This window comes from Cornus florida, unplaced genomic scaffold (genome assembly GCF_030987335.1).
Source record: "Cornus florida cultivar Cherokee Brave unplaced genomic scaffold, ASM3098733v1 CherokeeBrave_3.0.0_Hap2_Chr10, whole genome shotgun sequence".
Taxonomy (NCBI): Eukaryota; Viridiplantae; Streptophyta; class Magnoliopsida; order Cornales; family Cornaceae; genus Cornus; species Cornus florida.
Window position 1 is genome coordinate 115455612 of NW_026775580.1, and position 24428 is coordinate 115480039.

The following is a 24428-nucleotide window of genomic DNA, read 5'->3' on the forward strand; positions in this document are numbered from 1 at the left end:
TGTGATTGAAGTTTGGTCTGCCATATACTCGAATAGTGTTTATTACTCCCTATTTTGGCGCGTGACTGCGAAAATAGTAAAGCTTCTACCATGCTAGAAACGATTTTTTTTCACAGGGAAAATTATATTTTGATGACCAGAATTAAATATAATTGCTCGATAGTGATTTTAAAGTCAAAAAAATGTAAATAGTGACTAATGTTGAAATTTAATTAATATTAAGTGGCCATTTGAGAATAATTTGGTCAAAAATACTTTTAAAGGTTTGATAAACATTTTAAAAATAAATTTTAGATGACAAAACTGCCATCAAATACAAACAATAAGTTATTGAATTCATCCTTCTACTCTCTCTCTCTAATCCAAGGTTTTCTTTTTTCCTTTGTAGTTTACAATTTACCTATTTTAAAAATTAAGATTTTTTTATCAACATTATCTCTTTTCCACCCTTTATCTATTTTTCAAGGTTCTCCACTATGAATGTTCATAATATTTACAGTGGCAAATCATACTTTTGAAATACCCATTAACAGTTTGCAAAATTATAAAATTAATCAACAATTGTCATTATTTCTTAAACTATAACTAAGTAGTATTAAAAAATTCATAAAAATTACAATCTTATATCTTAAGTAAGATCTCTCAGACAAATCAACTCGTAAAGTATAATAACTATACCTTGAAAATAATGAATAAGAAGAAAATTTACAATATTCTCATCCTGCCTCTTAGAACCTTGAAGAAAACGATGTAAAACATCAATCCTCTTCTCTCCCATCTTGGTCTTCTCTTCAGAGACTCACCCTAATAATATGTCTGTCTTTTTGTTAGTTAATTTGAGTAAGTGTTTATTTAGGTTAATGTTGAGGGTAAATTTGTTCACTTACATAATAATATATTATAAGAAGGCTATTTAGGTAATAAACCATTAAATGGTCGCTTAATATCAATTAAGTTTCAACATTGGTCACTATTCACCTTTTCTTGACTTTAAGGTCACTATAGAGCAATTATATTTAATTTTGGTCACCAAAATATAATTTTCCCTAGCTGAAATCACACTTAATATAAGATACATTGATTGCTTACATTGGTGTTAAATTTTTAATAAATTCAGTCGATGTATTTGTTGATTCAAAGTTTGAATTGGGGAACCAAAAGTTCAATTTCGAGCAAAGTATTTCTATAAGAGAAGTGTGTTAGCATTTGCTATTAACAAACTTGAAATGTAGAGTTGCTACTATCAGCACCTGCAATGGCATAATTTCTTATAATGTTAATGCTCGATTTGTTTCAAAGACGTTTAGGTGTATCCCATGGCAATCCGAGCACTTATCCGCCTTTGAATCACCACTTGACACTGAAATAGTTTCATATTTCAGAATAAATTATATCAATTTTCATAAAACTAAAAAAACCCATGAAACCACATAAATTTATCCCTTGGTAATATCCGGAATTTTCATGGAGGTGGCACCATGTAGAGAATAATGTAGCGATTGATGGCATCACAGTCAAACTATAAATAGCATGATCAACAGAGAGATATTGTGATGTACAATTGAGTTTTGATCTAACCCATCCATCCTTGACAAAACATTCCATTTGAATACATGGATAATGTGCTGCTCTTTTATATATATAATATAATCCTTTATTATTGAGAAAATACTAAATAGATAACCACGGACACAAGAGAGATCTATATAACAGGGTTTTCACCAAATAAATGAAAAGAAAAAAATAATAATAATATTAATACAAGCAACACTTCCATTGTATCAAGAAGCGAAGTCAAAACCTTCAACATTGATATATGGTACAGGCATATTTCTTCGTCTCTGTACTCTTCTCTGTTTTACCTTTCATGCCCAAAAACAAGAAGTCGGAGGAAAGGAAAGAAAAGAAAACTCGGAAATCTTTAATAGGTGAGTAATGCCTAGGTTTCAAGTCCTTTTATTTTCCTTTCCCATGATTTCTAAGCAGTCAAACAGAATTATAGAGGCACTAAAAGCAAGTTCTTTCAGACCCCAAGGTCAAGATTGATCCAAGTGATCATCTTAGTCAAGTTCAACAAGCTGAGCTCTCCTCTCTGCAGCTTTCTTTCTTACAAATATCCCCCATCTTAGAGCGGCTTTTAGCTTAAGCCATCCCACAACAGCCTTTCCTGAACTTCGGCCAATCTCCTGCCCATATGTCTGGTCCACCTGATTCTCATATGGAACATCGTAAGAGTAACAAGACTCATCAGAATGGTCAAAACCAGACCCCATTCCAACTCCAACACCCACGCCAAACGTCTTTAGCAGTCTCTGCATATCATCACTCTCCAACATCTCTGAACTCCTCAGCCGAATTTCCTGTGAGTAAAAATCCTCTAGCCCCTGCCCATTCCTTGGCCGAGACCATTCTCCTGGAAGATAAGAACCACCCATTGTGGACATTCCAACTGACCCGTAATCTGTGCTGCTAGGTAATGCTGCTTGTGGAGTATTGAACATCATTCCCGCCATTGAATCAGACCTTATAAATGGGAATTCAATCAACTGAGTGACTGATGGGTTGTTATTTTTGTTTTGGAATTGTGGGCTCAGTTCAGAGGAGACATACTGCTGCTTGTTCTGTGCAGCTGTAGAATAATGATCTATGACAAGGCTATGGTCAGCAATAGGTGCAGCTGAGGCTCTTGTTCCATGCTTCTTGCTAAGCGAGCTTAGGACTTTACCATCATATTCAACAACTTGATTCCAATTGTCATATGCTCTCTTCACCAGCAAATCGACTGAAATCTGTAAACACAAAACCAAATTGAGTCAGCTAGTGTAGCTTTACATAAGGTCCACTTTAACAATTACCAAGTAGCGTAACAGAAGTTTAACATACTTTATATGAAAAAGCAATGTGTAGGTCCCTCTTAGTAGAGGGTGTCACGAGGAGTGGACTTGGTACAGGCTTAATAGATAGCATTATATGTAAAAAGTGATTGTCCTCCAACTAGAAGCCACATTGCCACACTTCACAGCCCAAAAACCTTACCACTACACTAAACAATGGCCTCTACTGATAGAATTTAATTCATTTTAATTGTTAATCACATATGTTAAGGAGTTGTGCTACAAGCAGAAAGCATATGCAAGCAGTTCATTCTCTACCTACAGCATCCCAAAAGACGGTCTCCAATGCGGAAAAAGAGTAGTGACTGTATTATATATAATTAGAAATATCTTAAGAGGAATCAATCACAAAAATTAGGTAACAGTGAGAGAGATGAAATCAAATAATACATTTCTTTTTTTTATTAAAAAAATTAACTCCACACCATGTGCTACAATTTTATTTTTATAATTTGTATAATGGCTTCCAGTCAGCCCGATGTTTTCCAACATTATTGATCAAATACATCTAATTTAGATCCCTTGTGGTGGACTAAATTTTGGCGCTTGAATGGTGAAAGAGCAAGTACTGTGAGAGTTGGATTACATTGTTGGGCACATTCCTAAACATATACTATTTTACACGGACTCGGATACATGTGACGGGTGGAGATATGTATCAAAGCATTAGATGTGTCAAATTTCCAAATTAAAAGAAACAGGGATACTGCTAAATATTCAAATTATTTTTATATAAATTTCTGAAATAAAATAATGACTTTATGTAAGATAATGTGCAATATAGACATTTCACCAGTTGTGAAGCAATAGTATCATAAAATTGAATAATTTGAGATGCTTTTTAGGTGCATGTCCAACCCAAAATGTTTAACATATCCCATACCCATATCCAAGTATTGTGTGTCCAACACAGGTACTTCGCCTACTTTTCAAAAGTCAGTGTATCCTAGAATATACCAATCCAGCAAAAAAATGTTAGAAGAGTCCATGTTCTTTTCATTTCTTTTCCAGGATCTTCAGAAAATTAGACAATGCTCGAGAAAAATGTAAAAGTCAATCTAGTGTAATTTGCTTAATCACAGAGTAGATATAATGATCTTAATCTGACAAGAAGGAACCTCTGACCTTTTGATTGTGGCTAAGTGATTCCAAAGGAAAGAACTGCCCATCTGCTATAAGGCCTCTTAGCTCGTATATATCGTTAAATACAGCACCGGTGCTATGAGTTCCATCTGCATAGTAAACATAGAGCTTCTCACCTAAAACACATGTCTTGGCATGCTCGACTGTATTCTCCCACATCCGATTGGACATACCACTCCCAAGAATCTACACAGTAAACATCACATGAGAGAAAAATGAAGAAAAGCTTCTCTGAAAAAGAACTAATATGAAGGTTAAGAAAATAATATTCTTCAAACACCAACAATAAAAATAAAAAAGGAAATAATTAGAAAAATAGAAAGCCCATACATTTCTTAATCTCTGTTGATCCCTAACAAGAACCCTGAGGAAATCTTCGACGGTTATGATTTCAGCCTTTATCAGTTTTTTATGTAGTGCTCCATCCTTTGCTATTCTATCCAATCGCCAAACTTCATCATGCAAAGCTGGTGGGTAATGTTTTTTGTACACTGCAAAATAACAGAAAAAGTTCAAAATTTAACTTTATAACCACAAAGCCTGACAATAGATAAATTTTCTCAAATTAACATGTCCTAGTTGTATGACTTATACCTTATTAGTAAGGAAACACGCACATCAGAAGGTCAGATAAACACGTTGCAGTGAGTGAGTGTGAGTGTGAGTGTGAGTGGTGATATATAATAAACTCAAGTTCAGTAAACCTTAACAGATAATCAAAGTGGACTGACTTTAATATTGAAAATTCAGAAAAAGAGGAAGAATATTGATTTTCCCAAATATGAATTTAAATTTTGAAACAGTTCAAGAATCTTAACTTGTATGTAATGGGTCCTAACAATCCATGTTGATGATTGGTATATACAACTTTGTTAGAAATTTGAGGAATAATTTGTCTTAGAAGTTGTCACCGATCTGTCAAAACTCAAATAGATGATGTTTTTGCTATTTTCCAATACACTTTTTTGGAAGCTTCTATCAAATTACCAATATCATATTCTCCTGCACTTCCTATCCACATTCTGTTGTGTTTTATTTGCTCATTTAAGGTGAATAATGCTGTGTACTAAATCAGCGGAATCAAGCTTTGCAGTTAAATCCAACAGCTTCTTGATGCAAATTAATAGCTCCGTGTAACCACTCCGCTTGTTTCAAGTGTCTCCATACTTGATAAAGAAATGTTAATTTATTTGGTTGCTTTATAGATCTTTCCTCCACTTCTGCTGTACACATGACTAGCAAAGAGGTTAGACCTACTACTTAATGGTTTCAAAATAGGAGTCTCCTAGGCCAACACACCATCATAAGGTATCAAATCTTAGGATCACAAAAACTTTCCAGCAAAACCAGCCAGAATCAGATATTTACAACTAGGTGGTTGTTATGTCTCTACAATCATTTCAGTCACCAGGTTCCATTGTGTTCAACAAGCAGGTGCATATAGGCCTTGTCTTCATTTCAGCGATAAAGGGGAGAGGCATCTTAGTAACAGATCTTTTCTGCTTTTTTTTTTTTCCTAGTTGGTACTCACACACACATGCCTCCACCGAGATTCGAACCCCTTACCTCCTTTGGCAAGTAGGGGCTTGGTACCGCTAGGCATTGGTTAAACAAGAACAGCACCCCTGAATTAATATGATGTGGGCCTGTGGCCAGATGTGAATTAACAACAGGTTGGAAACTGTAACAATTGTAGGAAAAAGGTAACCCTACAGGCTAAAAGGCATGACAATACTGGCTTTGTACTCATGCCATGAGCATTGGAACACAACATTTATTCTCATGACTAATGACAGTCCGTAGTTGTAGCTCGCAGTGACATACAAAACAAGGATGTGTACCTCGATGAGAAGTAAGGGATATGTCTGGTGGCTTCTACAACTTTTATTTATCTGTCACTGCAAAAAGCAATAAAAGACTGCCACATACCAAACCTAAATAAACAAGTAGCCAGTGTTGGAGAACTTACATTCTCCCCTGTGATCTTTAACTGCAAAAGCCTCTGTTTTAGCCTCACGAACACGAGTCTCCTCACAGTATCCAGGAGCAACCTTCATACCAAGCCTAAATTTTCTGCTCCTTATCCAGCTTGAATTATCAGTGAAAGTAAGATCTCCAAGAGTTCCTACCCCATCCTTGAGGATTACATGTAGATCCCCAGTCAGAAGTGGCCTTTTGCCCTCACGCTCCTTTACTTCATGGCTCTCAAAATGCTCTTTGGTCCAATCATCATCAGCTTCCTCACTGAAGTCACCTTCAAGAACCACCACATTCAGTTTGGCTGCTGATTCTGGTCCAGTATGCACGACATTGCCTGTGCTGGCATCTAGCAAGACAACATGGATTGCTGCTCCTTGCTCTCCCTCCACCTTTGCCCCAGTGAATAGGTGAGGTGGCATCCTTGTCTTGAAATGAAGCTGCAAATTCTTTCCCTCTGGACCTTGTATTCTCAGTGGTGAAGACCTGTCAGAGAAAGATGCAGTTGAGTCATAAATTCACAATTCACAGAGATGTTAACCAGTTGATACTAAAAGGTAGATGCATTAGTAAACTTCAAGTAGCATGCAGAGGATCAGATTTGCAATTGCTGTCAACTAAGGGAAGGGTTTAGGCACTCCACTTTCCTTCACCCACCCACCAAAAAATAAAAGAATAAATAAAATAAATAAAGAAGAAGTCTAGTTCTGGATTTGGGTCTTTCAACCCCTTCAAGAGGTGCAGTATTCCAATGGGCCAAAAAGAAGACAGAAGAATATGGAAACCATGAGCATTAGCTTTAATTACGTGACATATTGTAGAATGTTGATTATTTGACATTATATAAAGTTTCAGAATAAAGCAAATTTTCCTTAAATTTCATAAGCCAACTTCTAAGGTTTCGCCAATGAAAAAAAAAAAAAAACTTCCAAGGTCTCTGACTTACTAATAAACTTAATTAACAGTATAAATGAGTAAAGTCACAGAAATATTGTTTTACTCCATCAAAATCTATATCGCCTTTATAGAGATCAATGACAGGAACAAATATAAATGTAAATTGCCGGCTCTGAACATAAATATAGGAACACACCTCCCAGCCAGCTGAGCATGGCCTAATTTTGTCAAAGCACGCTCCACTTCTTCACTTACCTGTTCAATAAGTAAAAATAATGCAGCATAAACAAAAGTGGGAGACCTCACTAAATGCTAAACAGTAATTTACACGTGACTCTAGATAATAACAGATCGAAAAAGATCTTCACAAACAAACTAAAACTGATGTGTATGACTGTAAAGACAGCCCAAATGTTTTTGGTTTAGCTACAACTTCCTTGTGTACATGTGTAAAATAATCACGGGAGAAGTATGAAGAGACAAGATAAAAGACATTCAAAATGATAAACATGTCTTAAAAGAGACTGACCCTCAATGGGTAACAAAGCAATAAGCCCACATTATATGCAGTTATATGATGACTTACGATTCTGCGGAATAGAGGCTCCAAAGATGAACAAAGTCTTTGCAAACTATCCACCTTCAAAGCTTCCACAATCACACTGACAAAATTAAACCATAATACATTAAGCGGACCGAAAAAGATTGATGTTGAAAACTTGCATAGAGAGTATTAAAAAGATAAGAGCAATATAATGCAGAAAGTAGTGAAGTTCAACATTGAATCAAAATATCTAGAAGTTTAAGTGGATTAAAAACTCATAAAGGCTCAAATACATTCAATTTGGTCAATTAAGTCAAAATAATTCGCCCCTCATCCGACCCATTTGCACCATCTTATGCTAACTGTATCCTTTCACAAATTCATGGGGCATTGGTAACTCCATGTCAATGAGACCACAAAGAAATGTGGTATCAGCATTGGGTGAATGAACTTTTGTAGTCAGTATTGGACCTATTAGCATAAAAAAAATTGCAGTAAGGTACGCACTCTTTCCATTTTAATAGTCTCTTGGTAATGACCTTCCCAGCATCTAAGTTATCAGAGAAGAACTAAACTATATCATAGCACATAACCATAAGATATTGTCCGTATGTTTTGGGGGGAAAAACGATGCCACCAAAAGTAAGAAGAATCAGTGTCACTAGCAAATAGAATATTTAGTTTACTAAACTAATCATGCTAACAATATCCTCATTTTGAGAGGATAAAGGAAGAAAGTGACAAACCATAACAACAGAATATATCATAGTGTACTGAATTTAGTCAAGAACCAGCTTCATCAACTAATCCACTTGGCACTTCCTCAAATCCAGTTTGGTGCCCAATCAATGAAATTGATTCTTGAACTTCATCAGAAGAATCACAGCTACAATACCAATATAGAGATATAGACAGAGACAGAGACAGAGATAATTTAAAGGTTATCACATTCCTAGTACATAGCCAATAATTAAGAGAAAAATAAATCCAATCTAAGAATACCTTTGACCAAAAACCAGAAAATGGGAGAGAGAAAAAATTATCGGTATAAATTAAGGAACAAACCTAGCCAAACCCGGCAATTTCGGCTTCTTCGACTGGGGTATCACACCTTCTTGATCCTCCGTACTTTCTTCATACCCTCTCTTCTCTGCCGTCCTGCTTCTTGAACTTTCCATCTTTAGAAAAAGTACCCAACACCCAAAATATATTTATATTTCCAGATTTAGAAAAAAAAAAAAAAAAACCAGAAATATAAATCCGAAAACAAAGCTAGAATAGCATGTTTTTCTAAGATGGACTGCTCAGATTTCAAACGAAAAACAAACTGTGTTTAGTGCTCGTCTGGTTTTTAGGTAGAGAAAAAAGTGCAGTTTTTGATCTGAAGTTTGAAGGAAAAGATGGTGATAAATTGGGTGGATTTGACTTTATAGATCTGATAACGATACCATTATGTAATGAATAATGTCGCAGCTGTGTTAAGTGTTTCCATCAAATTTTCAATTCATAAATATACAGCTGTTTTGTCAATTTTTAATTGATTAACGTTGAAACCGCGTTGTGGTCGTGGTTGGGTCCTTTGGGCACGCATGTGGGGTTTGACTATTTTATAGTTCACGCCTCGACCGAGACTATCAAAACACCATCTATATGTGTATTATTGCTGTTTGGATATTGAGAAAATGTGGTCACTTGGAGTATAATAGGGTAATGGAATCTCCAATTCATGTATGGTCACATGATGTTTTAATTAATTAGTAAAAATAAAATAATCATAATCGTAATTATTGCTCATCCAAATTTAAGTGGAGGAGCAGATGAAGGTACTCCCTTATATGATTTTGCCAAGGCAAGTAAGCAATATTTTTCGTTTTACGTCTTGTTTTAACTCAATAATAAAATAATGTATATTTTATAGAGTGTATTTAATAGAGGTCGAAAATATGTTTAGTAATATAAATTTTATTGTATGAATTTCAGATACAAAATGACCAGTTAAAAAATGGTCATTTAAATTTTAAATTTTTTTTTTATTTTATTTTGGTACTGTTCACTGTTGGAGTGTTTTGTTACAGTGCCTAAACAATAATTTTTTATTTTCAGTTTGAGCCTCTTCTTGATAACATACATGACACTATTCAAATCGCAACATTTTTTTTTTTTTTCCAACGCATTACATTTCGGTGTTTTACTTTACTACAAAAAAACTCGAAAGAGTAGTGATTGCCAAACTGATCTTTAAAAAGTCATTTTTAGGTCAAATTGCCGTGTGAAATAGTTTTTCTTTTGCTAATCAAAACTATAGTGAAGGATGTGGTTTAGTCATTTTTAGGTCAAATTGCCGTGTGAAATAGTTTTTCTTTTGCTAATCAAAACTATAGTGAAGGATGTGGTTTTGTATTGTGCGCTTCTTAATATTGATATAAGTGTGAAATTACTTTTAAAAACATAATGAAGTTCATGAACATTATAGGTGTGTTTTGATAAATAGGAGAGAAAAGAAAATAAAAAATAGTATTAATTAAGAGAGAAGATAAAAGAAAAAGAAAGGATAATAATAATTTACATTCGTGTTTGGATAGATAGAGGAGAAAATAAATGAAATGATAATTATTCTTATTTGGATAAGATAAAGGAGAGAAGATAAAAAAAAGAATAGTAACCAAATTATTGTCATACCCTTTATTATAGTCATCACCCTACACCTTTTTCTTTTTTCTTTTTAAGTTGAAAGTAGAGTTAAATGTCTTAAGCATCTGCATGGGTTAAATGTCTCTATCCAAATTTCACATTTCTATGGTAAAGTGATAATCAATTTTATTGTTTTATTTTATTTTATGAGGCCTCTCCACAAACAACAAAAAGCAAAATAAATGAGAACTTTGAATTGACTTGAATGCATAGCTCAAGTTAACAATTTAATGTGTACAAAATACTTAACAGAGACCAAGACTACTCAACAATTGAAACATAAATGGAATTAAATGTACAACTTATTATCCCTCCCTATCATCTTTTTTTCCTATATTTAAGCTACCCAAACACATTTTCATATTATCCTTTATTTTCTTTTCTCTCCCGGTTTCTACAAATCAACCCTACTAAACACATCTTATGTGATAGATAAAAATAAGTACCATGTTATTCAAGTCATCGAGTTATTCTTATGCTCGGAGTCTGTGTTCTTGCACCCTCTCCTCTAATCCCCACCCTTTCCTCTAATCCCCACCGTGCGATGGCAGATGGGGGACAGCCCTAGCAGATACCACGCTTTAGTGGAAGAATCTCGTCTCTCTGGAATCTCACCCTTTCCTTTTCGATTCTTTCACCAAACCAACCATGCCACTAGTAAAAAACATATAAATTGCAATAACCTCTCTTCATATTTTATAAAAATTACACACGAATACTCTTCACTTTGATCTTTCCTAAATTTGTTTATTGGAGGCCGAAAAATACTTAGGACATAAAAAGTTAAGAATGTCTTTATATTATAATATTAGAAGACTATATTTGCAATCTACTTTCAACTGCATTTCACTTTTTTTTTTTTTTTTTTTTTTTTTTTTTTTTTTTTTTTTTTTCTTTAAACAAATTTTTGACAAGAATATCATTTAGCTCATTAATACATAGTCTCTCATTTACAATATCATATATACTCTTTTCACTGTAAACTTTTTATTCTTACTTTATTTACTCTTGTCACAAAAACTCTAGTCTTTTAATTTTATTGTTAAAAGAGTTAAGAATTTATTTATCAACAAGTACAAGGTAGACTTAAATATTTAAATAAATTCTAAATTAATTCTTAAAAATCACATCCAGGAAGAAAAAATCAAACTAAACTCAAAGCATATAATAGAAAATAATTTTCTTAAAAAAAAAAAAAAAACGATTCCCACCATCCAAATTAATTCTTAAAAGTTACTTCAAGAAAAAAATTTCCAAAAGTAAACTCAAAGCATAAAACAAAAAAAAATAAATAAAAGAAACAAATTACCATTCCCAATATCACTATTATCATCAAAGGGAGTTTAATGTTTGTGAAGTTTTAATAGTGTTATTCAATTTTTTTTTTTTTATGCTGGGAAGATAAATTACATTGTTCATGTATGTTATTTCTTCATTTGTGAAATCTTTCATTATTACTCACAAATATCAATATCAAAATCAAACCCTAACGAGAGAGAAAAGAAGGGAACACAAATATTTTACCATAACTGAAAAGGATAGTTGTGGTATTTGAAAAAAAATAATTATTAATTTTTAAAGTTAGAGTTAGAGGTGTCATTTCTTTTAAGATTTGAGTGCAATAGTATAAAAATTAAGTGCGAATATTGGCTATGTAATACTTCATATACATAAAACTATTATTGTCTTTTCATACAAGGAAATGAAAAAAGTTGTTATTTTATAAAATTTGGTGAGAGATCTAACAAAAAAAAAAAAAAAAAATCAAATAGGTCAAAGACTCAAAGTAATAAATGCTAATTGTCTATTTGTGTGTAATTTGTCAAAACTTTACAGAAGGTTAATGTAATTTATCCTAAAAAGAAAATGGAAAGAAAGAGAAGAAAAATACTCAACTAAAAGCTAAAAAGAAAAATGTTCCAAAAACCATTAAGATTTAGAAGAAAAAAAAAGGAATTATCATATTGTTATTTATATATAATTGTTTTATATCCATAAAAACAACTAGTTAGCATTGACCGTGAGAATGATGCTAAATTAGTTTCTAGACATTCAAATATAAACTTGACGTTGTTGCAACCTTTTGACTTTGTTTGAACTTTAATTCGAATATTAATTATTAAACTATATATATATATTTTTTGTAGCAAATAAAGTAATATATATTTTTTTAATTCATAAAGTAATTGCATTAACCTTAAGGTACATGTAGTAAATAATGATTTTTTATTTTGTAATAATTATTATTTTTTCATATTATTTGGTGGCGTGATATAAATTCTATCAGTGTTAAGAATCCTTCCACTTGAAACCAAATTTCATAGATCTTTCTTGGCTCCACTTGGGTATATGCTGATAAAGAGCTCAAGCAAAGTAAGGTACGATGTGTTTTTCTTGAAAATTTGACTGAAAGATAACTCTACTGCTCATTTATATGTGCTTGATATTTGATATATGCACCTGGTGAATAAAATGAAATATTAGTATATGATAAGTTAAACCATCTATTTTTATTTATTTATTAAATTCAACCATCCTTCAAAATAGCTAGCAATTTAGATCATATCGAATCAAACCGTACAGTCTACTTTAATTTGAATAAATACGTTGATCACATTAATTTTTTGTGCATCCCTAGTACCAATAGTTTGAATATAATGATGCAAAACCTCACTCAATATCAAAGTTATAATTTAATCGATGAAAATTCAATTTTTTTATTCATTATGAGTTCTCATTTTATCATTTCATGCAAATTAGTGATTTTTTTTTTCTTCCAAAAAGTATGCTAATAAACTAATGTAACCATGAGTCCGACCCGAATAAAGTTCATTTCAAGATTAGTATCAAAATCTATTTGAAGTTTGTGCCAAGTTCCCAGCCCGGTATCCCAAAGCCTGCGGGCTCAGGCCTGGGTTGCAAAAACTGGCCCGGCCCATCCCATCTCATTTTGAACCCTGAAGTAACATAACCAAACAGTCCAGGTTCCCACCGATCACATGCCCGTAAATTAAGCCCAACGTTCAAATCCAACTTCACCAAACCCTCTAAAATTTCGCTTCCCGCCCACCCACTCTTCAAAACTTTTGCCCTCGCCCTGCGTATATAGACACACACAAGAACACGCACATTCGATTTAGCGGCTGCAAAACCTACATTTTCCTCATCCCTCCAACACCCTATCAACTCTTCGTTCCTCAACTCTCTGGTCACCACAAATGCCGATGAAACGAAAGGCCTCGTCAAGGACGAAAAGTTCAAAGGCGGAGACTGTACAGATTGAAGAAGGGGTTTTGATCAAAAGCCCTCCAAGCTCGGCTTCTTCAAACAATTCAAAGAGAAGTCTCGAGAAAAATGAGAGCTCGAGGAAGTCGAAAAGATTAAAGGCTTCAGAGACGTTAGAGACTGAGGAGGCGGTTTTGATCGAAAGCCCTCCAAGATCGAGCCCTTCAAAGAAGTCGAAGAGAGGTGTCGATAAAAAAGAGAAGAAAAGTGTCGGTGAAGAAGAGAGTAGGTTCATCGGCGAACCAGTCCCCGAAGATGAAGCTCGGCAGAGGTGGCCTCATCGCTACGCCGGAATTGTTAGCTTTCAACCATATATTGTATATATTTATCTATATATGCATACACATACATACATAATTATGTCATATTGTTATTTGTGTATTAAGGATTTGAGAGTTTTTTTTTAGTTGTATAATATGATGAATCTTTTGAATTACAGAAGAAAGAAAAAGAGATTGCTGGATCTAAAAGCTGTAAAGGGTAAGTTTGTGATCTACTTGATATATCGATGGTTTTCTACATCTTTATGCATAGTCCAAATGATATCAATCTCTACTTCAAAGGGGAGGTCGAGTGGTGAGTCCTGCCTGGGGCAATATTGTGGGTGTTTGCATTTTTTTTGAACTTTAGTAAAGAAAAATCATATTTTCAACGCTTGCTTGTTCTCTTTTTTGTTATTGTTTTTTATTTTAATTTTTGATTTCAATTGGCACAGGAAGGATGAACTTGTTAAAGCTAAACATCATTTCACCCAGGCAGAGATTGATGGTCGTATAATTTTCAACTTAGAAGACGATGCCTACGTGAAAGTAACTTTTCCCCCAACTTATATTGGTTTTTATTTTTGTAATTATCAGTAAATTCATTTTTAAAGATCAATGTACTTTTTGGTGTATGTCAATGTCAACAAAATCAGAGATATTAGGACGGTGATGTTAGCTCAATTAGGGAGTTTAGTTGGTGGATGGTGATGTAATATATTGGATGATGCTAACAAATCCCAAAGACATTTTATTTGATTATTCAAGATTATTCTTCAACAAAGGAATTGTTTGGAACCAAAAGAGTGACTTTTTCTGTGTCTTTTGGGACTCTTTGATCCCAGGTGAAGGGTTGAATATCAAACAATGTCAACTACTATTGCTGAGCTAGTTTGGAGCTACACTAGTTATTTTTTTTATTTTTTTATTTTTTTCTTTGTGATCCCGTTATGATGTTTTTTTTTATATTCAGAGTGCTATTTAGATTGTACAGAACTCTCAGCAAGTGACTTGCCAGTGTGTGCCACATCATTTTTGTGACACTATTATCTTCAACATTTTTTCTCATCTCATTTAGTTAATTTCTTTTTTCAGAGTCACACTATTAATTTTTAAGTTCTACTAGACTATTAGTCAATGTTTCTTCCATTGTGAGATTGACAGAGGGTGTTAGGGGTGAGTATATTTACTTCTTAATGTTGGATTTGTCATTTCCTTTTTGTTTATATTTTAGGGTTTCCCTTTTACATTTCCTCGACAGTAATGTATAATCATGGATTATAACTGCAGAATTCTCTCTCTCTCTCTCTTTGTTTGTTTGTGACTTAATACGCATTAGAATTGAATTATTACAGATGTGTTCATAATTTAAAAATAATTTTTGATTTTTTAAGTTTGTGTTGACACTTTCAAAACACACAAGTTTTGTATAATGAAAACTCACTTAAGGGTAACCATATCCAAAAATCTTCAAAATAATTGTAATGACAAAGTAGGTTAAAAATTGACATTGTACACATGGTTACTACAAGTCAAGCATGCAATTACCTGTTTCCGTAGAAGATAAAAATATAATCGAAGCGACAAAGTAGAAGTATTATAAATCCTTCCAATATTTGCATGGTTTCATCTTCAAAATTGTGCAACTTTTAATATAAAGGTTAAGGATAAACTAAAGTTTAATAAAGGTCTTACTAATAGATGTATACATATCCACTCTATGTTTTTTTGTTTCTCTCTTTCAGCAATTAATGTGTCTGTATTCATCGCATCTCGTATCTGCATTTGTGCTACTTAGCCTCTAGATTACTTAATCTAATGCTCATGATCAAATTATCTAGATTGTCCTCTTAAATTCTGAATGAAGCTGCCTTCAATCACCATTCAATATGACAAAGTAAACAAGCAAGTGAAAGCAACCTAATTTTGACACAACAAAATATGTTATTGCCCTAAAAGTTTCCTTTTGTTGACTAAAATGGAACTGAATTTGATTTCACGGGGTTTGATATTTATGGAACTACATTATTTAGCTTTTTAATATGTAAACTTGAAACAACAAAAAATTGAGTTGCCACATGTAATTTTTGTGTTTAGGCTGAAGAGGGCCGAGACAATTATATTTGTAGGATTGTGGAGATGTTTGAGGCATTGGATGGCTCTCTTTATTTCACAGCTCAATGGTTTTACAGGCCAGAGGATACGGTAAGAATTTAAGGTTTAGCCCCACGGGTTGTTTTGTTCTTTATTTCTTATTCTTAATATAACTGTGCTTGATTTTATTTTTTTCCTCATCAGGTCATTGGAAACCACTCTAACCTCATTGACGATAAACGTGTATTCTTGTCTGAAGTCAAAGATGACAACCCTCTGGATTGCCTTGTTGAGGGGCTTAAAATTCTCATGCTGCCCTTAAATGTATGGCTGAAGTTACCGAGTAGAAAAGCTTACCTGTTACTTGGTTTAGCTCTAATGAAACTATAAAATGGTAAATTTTCTGGCCTATTTTGCAGATGGATTTGGCTTCTAGGAAATCAGCAATTTCAAAATTTGACTATTACTGTGACACCATTTACTTGCTGCCAAATTTTTCTTTCGTGAGTTTACTGCCAGGTAGTTTCTTGTATTCAAGGGCTGAAAGAAGCTTTTGTTGTATATTAATCCAATTTCTTGGGATTGTTCTTAAAAATGGAATGCATATTTATTTTCTGGATTCAGTTTCTGAATTTTTTTGTGTTGCAGATAATATAAGAGCTAGCAGTAGTGAATCAGGTTCAACAATCTCTAGTGAGGCTAATGATGCTGGAGCAATAGGTGGAGTAAAGTTTGAATGCGAAGAAGTTTCCCAAGTTGAAGAGAACAAAAATTGCGAAGAAGTTTCCCAAGTTGAAGAGAACAAAAATTCAGAGACAACACTGCTAGATCTATACTCAGGTTGTGGAGCAATGTCTACAGGACTTTGCCTTGGTGCTAATATCGCTGGTGTCAATTTAGTTACTGTAAGTTTACTTCCTTTTGTTTCATGCAATATAATACTTCTTTTAAATGTGAATGGTGTTGAATAGCTATTATCTTTTTTTTTTTTTTTCCCTTCCCATATTGTTTTAGTTAGTGATGAACTCTTTTACTTGTTTATGTAGAAATGGGCAGTGGATTTGAATGAACATGCCTGTCATAGTCTGAAACTTAATCATCCTGAGACAGAGGTATGTTTTGCAGCCAAACAATTTCCTTCGTTCATTTTCTCATTTACTTCATAATTTTGTAATTCTTGAATTGATTCATATTTTAATATAGGTGAGAACAGAATCAGCCGAAGACTTTCTCACTCTTTTAAAAGAGTGGGAGAAGCTTTGCATCTCATTTTCCTTGATAGGGAGTAAGGATTCACAAGAACATGTGAATATTATAAGCGGGGCGGATGATGATAGTGACAACGATGAAGATGTTGATGTCGATGATGGAGAAGATGATTTGGAAGTCTTTGAAGTAGAGAAGGTTTTAGCAATCTGTTATGGAGATCCAAAAGAAATTAAGAAACCTGGATTGCATCTCAAGGTACTTATTTTACTTATCTCTAGTTAAATTGAATTCTAACTAGAATTCTCATAAGGAATTTTGTACCAAACACGTGCTAGATTAGGTATTAAGCTAAAACAGACTTATTATTACTTGTGTTGATATTTTGGTGTAGTATTTAATTTGAATTCCTCTTTAATTAATGATGAAGTTTGTCTATAGCCTTATTATATAGTTATTATATCACACATTGTATCAAAATTATCTTTGTTATGTTACTTAGACATTATCTTTGCTAAAACAGATTTAAATATTCCCCTTTTATGATTTTAGATTCGTTGGAAGGGTTATGGTCCGGATGAAGACTCATGGGAGCCCGTCGAAGGTTTATGGTATGGAAATATAGTCAAAATTTGTTTTGGGCTTTCTCCATATACCAATTTAAAATGAATATCTTATAATCAATTTTGTTCACTAGTGATTGTCAGCAGAAGATAAAGGAATTTGTGACAAATGGATTTAGATCAAAGATTTTACCTTTGCCTGTAAGTCATCAAAACGAATTATCATATTGTTATTTATATATAATTGTTTTTGGCTCTTACTCTTATTAACACTTTTTTTCTTGTTTATCACATAGGGCAATGTTGATGTTGTATGTGGGGGTCCCCCATGTCAAGGGATAAGTGGATTTAACCGGTTTAGAAATAAAGATAATCCCTTAGCTGATCTAAAAAATAAACAACTAGTTGTTTTTATGGATATAGTCAACTTTTTAAGGCCAAGATATGTGTTAATGGAAAATGTGGTAGACATTGTCAAGTTTGCGGGTGGATTTCTTGGAAGATATGCTTTGGGCCGGCTTGTTGGGATGAATTATCAGTCACGGGTGGGAATGATGGCAGCAGGGGCATTCGGACTTCCACAATTTCGAATGCGTGTGTTCATGTGGGGTGCTGGTCCAACAGAGGTGATTTTATCTATTTATTTTTAATTATAAGCTTATCATGTGCTCTATAATGATTGACTATTATTTGTATGCAGAAGTTGCCTCAATACCCGTTACCAACACACAATCTTGTAGTGAGGGGTAATATTCCCGTCGAATTTGAGGTAAGATTTTACAATTAATTTTCCCATTAAATTATGACTTTTGTTGTTGGATTTATAATACACTCTTATTTTAATGCAGTCATGCGCAGTTGCTTATGAAGAAGGATGCAAAGTTCAACTTGAAAAGGAACTATTGCTTTGGGATGCAATATCTGACCTCCCTCCTGTATCTTTATAAACTATTTTTTAGTATTTTTTGTTTTTCTTTCTTGTATTTGATTTGACCTATGTTTTTCACTCTATTTGTTTTAACATTTTTTTTTTTGTACGTGTATGTTTTAGGTTGAAAATGACGAGGCACGAGATGAAATGTCTTATGGGGGTGAGCCAGACACGGAATTTCAGCGATTCATTAGATTAAGCAAGGATGGTAAAGTTTTAAATTCAGCTCATTGTTCTTGAGAAACCTCTTGATTGATGCTTGAATAGAGTTTCTTAATTCAGCTCCTTTATCTCAGTAATATATAAGGAATTGAAAGCTCCAGTGAGAGATAAACTAGATTGACCATAAGTCCATATTTATGACAAATATGAGAGATGCATGTGTATGGTGAAGTAAAATCCTTTTAGAATTTTGATTTGAGTGAGTTTTAATTAAAGTGTGTTTGCATGATTCAATTGATTGAGCAGTGCATGACAACTTTGATCGATCGTGGTTTTCTAAATTTCAAAAATATTATTTTTTCAAACTCTTGATTGATCAACCATTTGATTGAGGTTTAATATTCTGTATAAAATTCCTATTTTTGAAAATCATCTTATCAAATAAGCAAGATCAAAATGATTTTTTTTGGCCTTCTAATGAGCCTACTTAGGTTAAATAAGTTCACTATGGTTTCATTTACCTTAACCTGGATATGTCATTGAGTCTTGAGATATTCTTGACATGCTTTTTTGCTAAGCTCCATCTTTATTATCTTCCATGGTTTTAGATGAATGACTTGTAACATTAACACACAAAAATCCATGGATGCATGGATTCCCAAATTTCATTTCATATCCTCCTATATATTCCAATGCCGCACAATGAAGCCTACACTTGGACGTTGGAGAGATGGGTAGAAGTACAAAATGTTATGAATGCAAGAAATGGAAGGAGAAAATTGAGAGGAAAGTGAGAAAAGGGAAAGAGAGTGGAGTATATGAATTTCTGTTTTTCCATTTACATTTTCTAGATAGAATAATACACCATGCAGCATGTGCTTCATAATGTGTTGCCTTAAGCTATATACCCTCCTTTATACTCCAATGGATGCACAATGAAACATTAATTTGGGCTTTAAGGCATGGAGAAGGGAGTAATTATGAATGAGATGAGGTATAAGTAATGTTATAATGATGGAGGTAAGAAAGGTAATAAACCTAATTGCGATGATCTTCAACTTACCTAAGAAAGGGAATAAACCTAATTGCGATGATCTTCAACTTACCTCTCTCTCACTCCTTTCTTCAACCTTTGGAGGCTTGGAAGACACTAGATAATGTCTTCATGCTATTTTTCGAGAAATTGATAGAAATTTATGGAAAGTGACAGAAAAATGGGGAAACCTTTAGATAGTTGGAGATTGTATTTCTTTGCCCTTGAGAAAATGAAGAGCTATATTATCAATTCACAATTATTTGGGATAGAATTGTCATTTGATATGAAAATTCAAAGAATTTGCTATGCTGTCTCAGTTTTAGTGGCCAATCTGATGAAATTTTAGTGATCTTGCAAATGGACATTGATTTAAGTGATATATATTTTGTAGTCATTAGGTATACTTGTGGGGAGACGTGTTGCTTTTGAATGTTCATATTTCGTTTCTATTGGTGACGGTGGTTATGATTACCCTTGTTTTCTTCAGATAAGTTTTAACTTCTTATGTGGTTCCCCTTCATATGCCAGTCCCAAGGCAGATAATTGTTTAAACATTCTACATAATTTCAATCAATTTTTTCACTTCAGCAAATATACCATCTACAACACAAATGGTAGTTGTCTAAACTCAGTTTTTATTGTTTAATCTTTTGATCTAGTTCTTCATTTTTCATACAGGGGAAGAACTTCAAAAGCAAGCCTTGTTCGATCATCGTCCACTTCAATTAAATGAGGATGACTATCAACGTGTTTGTCAAATTCCAATGAGAAAGGTTTGGCTGGCTGTATCTCCGACAACTTGGTCAGATATTGGTTAAAAATTGTTTTGAAAATGTTTGATTCCCTCTTGATTTGTTAGCTTCATTTCTTTATGTACTGGTCTTAGGGTGCAAACTTTAGGGATTTGAGAGGTGTTAAGGTTGGTGATAATAACATAGTTGAATTGGATTCAAATTGCGAAAGGGTGTACCTGCCTTCAGGAAAGCCTTTAGTAAGATTTCCTCATTTGATATTTTGTTACTTTTAATTTGTTTTTAAACATTTGTGGCTAGTTCTTATTCTGTTGCCCATAATGATAGGTTCCTGATTATGCATTGAGTTTTGTGGGAGGGACTTCAACAAAGTAAGTAGTGATTATTAGCGTTCAGCAACATATTTTTGTTTGGTAGATTTCAAGTTTAGATTCTAATTTTGTGCAATTATTAGACCATTTGGGCGGCTATGGTGGGACGAGACAGTTCCAACAGTTGTTACAAGAGCTGAGCCCCACAACCAAGTATTTTTCTCCCTTAATGTCACTGGTAGCGTATTCATATGCAATTCATGTAAGTGTTCACTATCTAACTCCATTTATTGAATATCTTGTCAGACAATTTTGCATCCTCAACAAAATAGAGTCCTTACAATCCGTGAAAATGCCAGACTACAAGGTTTTCCAGATTACTATAGACTTCTTGGCCCAATCAAAGAAAGGTAACTATGCTTAAGGATATTGATTTTATAGTCTGTTTGTATTCTTGATTTTATAATTCAATGTTTTCAAATTTGAAAACTCAATAGATGTGGTCTACCTACTTTTTTTTAATTTTTGGTAAATTTTAGTTGAGCACTTCCTTGGAAAAGGAACTCATTAAACGTTTGATTGTTAATTTTCTTGTTCTTGTTAGACAATTTCCTTCTATTTGCAATACTATTGTGTGGTGTGGTGGTGCAAACAATTTAACTATAATCCCACAGAAAGTCTTTAGAGAATTACATCCCCATCCAAACATTTATAGTACCACATAAGTTTTTAGGTATCAACTCTGGAGTTCTTTTGACAAACCTTTGGCTAGATAGCCTCCTGGTCGTAGTAACTTTCAGGTATGATACATAGAAGGTAGTTTTTTTTGGCAGACTTGTATTAGAGGCACAAGTCACAACTATGTTTCAAGCTTAAACTGCTGGAACACCTCTTGAGAGAAGCTTGCTAAACAAACATCTCTGAACTTTTATCATCGATTCAAGCAAAAAAGCTTGACTAGTATCTTGCCAACAAGCACTGGACAATAAGCTCCTTGATTATGAACACTCATAATACAACAAAAAGACAATTATCAAGTCATACACCAAGCTGGTAGAAAATGAAGAGAGCATGCTCAAATAGAAGTCTAGGATCCTTTAGCTCCAAGCTGGTGATAACTCCTTTTTCTCTTTTAAATCATTCAGTTCAGGAGTGAACAGGAAAAAAAGATCAGAAGTCTAAAGTCAGCCTATGGAGACATAATTGAAGGCGCGATCAAAATGTCAAAACTTAGATTTTATCTCTTTTCTTCAACTAGTTAGGCTGCAACCCTCTTAAATACCTAGGTATGGATTTTAGCATTCATCACAAAATCAGTCACTCAAAACTTTGTTGCTTCCATTTCAGCCATTCCCACTAGTGTGGAAATTCAATCTTGTATGTTTTCCCTCAACAGTAGCCATGTCTACTGGTCCCCATTTCCCCCAAAAACCATGGCCTATTTAAGGTAGAACAATTATTTAATCTACTTGAGATTTTTTCTCTAATGACAAGCTTCTAAAATCTGTTAATTGATTATGCATAGCCAAGTTTCCTGAATGCCCTACCCTTCTTCCATGAATGACAATGACCAATCTCATGTTGCAAATGTGATTATAAATGTGTATCAAAGCTTCTTGCAACTAAAATGAAGCCTATTATTCCTTTTATCATTGATAACACTCAAATTGCCTCTGTTTTATGGTAGGAAAGTTAGTGATATTCTTTCCCAAAGAATTGTTGAGAGGCTACCACAATTTTCTCTCCTCTTAGACATTCTTTCAAAATCGACATTAGGAAGTCTTCTTACTGTGGTGTGGTGCATCTTGATTGACACCCTCTCCTTGGCTTTCCTTCTAATTTCATAGATTGGACCAAAGAAAGGATCACCTCTCCATTATTTTCCATTTCCCTCAATGGTGAATTGTGTGGTCCTTTGACAGGAGGCAAAAGTTTTAAGACAATTAACACACATTCTATCTATCTCACCTTTTATCCTTGCTTTTATTTGGACCTTCAATTTACCTCCTGTTTGATTCCCTTTTCATACTGTCCCCTACATCCAGAATTCAATAAAGTTAGCAGTACCTGTCTATGATATCCGTAATATAAACTAGAATTTCTTGTCATTTCGTGAGAAAGAGTCACTGATTTATTGGGTAATGTTTAGAACCATAGTGATGTTTTTTCAGCGATATATTTGGTTTTTTCCATTAGATTGCTCCTCAGTGCTCTTTCATTTTGATCAGTTTGCTATAGGCATCTTGCAATCCTCATCCGAATCAAATGAGAGTTCACTGACACTATGTTTGGGAGTACCAAATCAATGCTTTGGAATTGAAATCGATTTTTTATTTTTATTTTTTTATAATTCAAATGCAACGTGAGTGTTTCTAATTTGGTGAAAAATGAAGAGCAATAATGTTTTCAGAATATATGAAGTAGACTGCCAGATACTGTAACTTCAAACCATGGTTTTGGCCTCATGAACATATTAAGATTGTGGTTTCATTGAATAGATGTGGGCTACCTACTTTTTTATTTTTTGGTAATTTTTATTTGAGAATTAAGTGAACACTTCCTTGGAGAAAGGAACTGATGCCATTGAAATAATCTTGATGGTTTTTTTTTACCCTCTTTAATCAGGTAATTACTCACATGCATTGCTCTTTGAGGGCAGCGAGGTTTTACCATTGGGCTAATGGCCCGTTGGTGAATAATCTCGATGGTTATCCGAGGGAATGCATGTGGTGCATAAATTCCTGGACAGCTCTTTAAATAAAGTAGCAAACTTAGTTTAGATTAGCATAATATTAGTCAGGTTTTAAAGCGCTAATACACTACTGTCTTCCATCTCTACCAAGTGAAGGTGAAATGTCAAATTGAAATGTTAGCTAAGTTCTCTAAATAACAGTACTATTATGGTTATAGCTAAAAATAATCACTTTGGAACTACTCTACTCATCATTCAATAATTGTTTCAGATACATTCAAGTTGGAAATGCAGTTGCTGTTCCTGTTGCCCGAGCTTTGGGTTATGCCTTGGCTTTGGCCTTTCAAGGTTCATGCGGTGAAGAACCTTTGTTTATCTTACCAAACAAATTCCCTAGATAGAGAATGATGCTTAGTTGTTGAATTTGCGGTCTTAGTAACTTCTCTCCAAACAAGCGCAAGCTTATTCTCAAATGTTGCGAGGTTTAGGTACCCTCATTTGTAAGGAGTATCATCACGGCCACGAGGGCATGGCGCTTGAGGGCTGTCTTTGATTTGTTCCTGGCCGATCTACGAGGGAAAACATGAAATGCCTATGTAATTTATTTTTACTTCTCTATTTGAATAGTGTACTAATATTTCCACAAGAATTTTGATTATTAATTTTCTTGATATTGTCATACAATTTTCATCTAGTTTTAATACTCCAGCCTAGACATAATCCCAATTTAACTATATATCACAAGAATTCTCCAGAAAAGTTCCAGCCTAGACATATATAAAGACCGCATACAATTTTAAGTATCAATTCTGGATTCTTTTGACAAACCTTTGGCTATGAAAGCCTTCTGCTCATAGTATTTTTCTGATAGGATGCATAAAAGGTGATTAGAGGCACAACCATGTTTCAAGCTTAATTTGCTAAAAATTTCTTCATTGCTTCAAGCAACAAGAGCTTGACTAGCATCTTTCCAATAAGCAGTAACCAAAT

At 33.7% G+C, this 24428-nt stretch overlaps 2 protein-coding genes across 2 annotated transcripts; one reads left to right on the forward strand and one right to left on the reverse strand.

The window, feature by feature from the left end:
* Nucleotides 1-1604: 1604 nt before the first annotated feature.
* Nucleotides 1605-8951, reverse strand: LOC132277647 (calmodulin-binding protein 60 E-like). The gene is made up of 7 exons (XM_059779485.1): nt 8521-8951; nt 7498-7573; nt 7108-7166; nt 6007-6500; nt 4368-4528; nt 4020-4223; nt 1605-2789 (listed from the first exon to the last, which is right to left on the reverse strand). The coding sequence occupies exons 1-7, from the start codon at nt 8631-8633 to the stop codon at nt 2061-2063; spliced, it is 1836 nt and encodes a 611-aa protein (XP_059635468.1). The 5' UTR covers nt 8634-8951; the 3' UTR covers nt 1605-2060.
* Nucleotides 8952-13300: 4349 nt separating this feature from the next.
* Nucleotides 13301-24122, forward strand: LOC132277652 (DNA (cytosine-5)-methyltransferase CMT3-like). Its single transcript, XM_059779490.1, has 21 exons — nt 13301-13727; nt 13871-13911; nt 14147-14240; nt 15789-15896; nt 15990-16109; nt 16205-16304; nt 16434-16690; nt 16832-16897; nt 16989-17249; nt 17544-17602; nt 17689-17755; nt 17851-18180; nt 18255-18323; nt 18403-18489; nt 18606-18693; nt 20362-20456; nt 20570-20674; nt 20763-20806; nt 20890-20959; nt 21053-21156; nt 23710-24122. Exons 1-21 carry the CDS (start codon nt 13365-13367, stop codon nt 23837-23839), a joined length of 2658 nt encoding a protein of 885 aa, XP_059635473.1. The 5' UTR covers nt 13301-13364; the 3' UTR covers nt 23840-24122.
* The last annotated feature ends 306 nt before the right edge of the window (nt 24123-24428 follow it).

What these genes read in the sequence shown, in the direction of transcription:
- LOC132277647 (XM_059779485.1), bottom strand. Translation starts at nt 8,633, where the DNA reads ATGGAAAGTTCAAGAAGCAGGACGGCAGAGAAGAGAGGGTATGAAGAA. An exon ending in AAATTGCCGGGTTTGGCTAG is followed by an intron (nt 7,574 to 8,520) that starts GTTTGTTCCTTA and finishes TAATTTTGTCAG; the next exon opens with TGTGATTGTGGAAGCTTTGA. An exon ending in CACTTAGCCACAATCAAAAG is followed by an intron (nt 2,790 to 4,019) that starts GTCAGAGGTTCC and finishes TTGTGTTTACAG; the next exon opens with ATTTCAGTCGATTTGCTGGT.
- LOC132277652 (XM_059779490.1), top strand. Translation starts at nt 13,365, where the DNA reads ATGCCGATGAAACGAAAGGCCTCGTCAAGGACGAAAAGTTCAAAGGCG. An exon ending in CTCATCGCTACGCCGGAATT is followed by an intron (nt 13,728 to 13,870) that starts GTTAGCTTTCAA and finishes TTTGAATTACAG; the next exon opens with AAGAAAGAAAAAGAGATTGC. An exon ending in TTCTCATGCTGCCCTTAAAT is followed by an intron (nt 16,110 to 16,204) that starts GTATGGCTGAAG and finishes CCTATTTTGCAG; the next exon opens with ATGGATTTGGCTTCTAGGAA.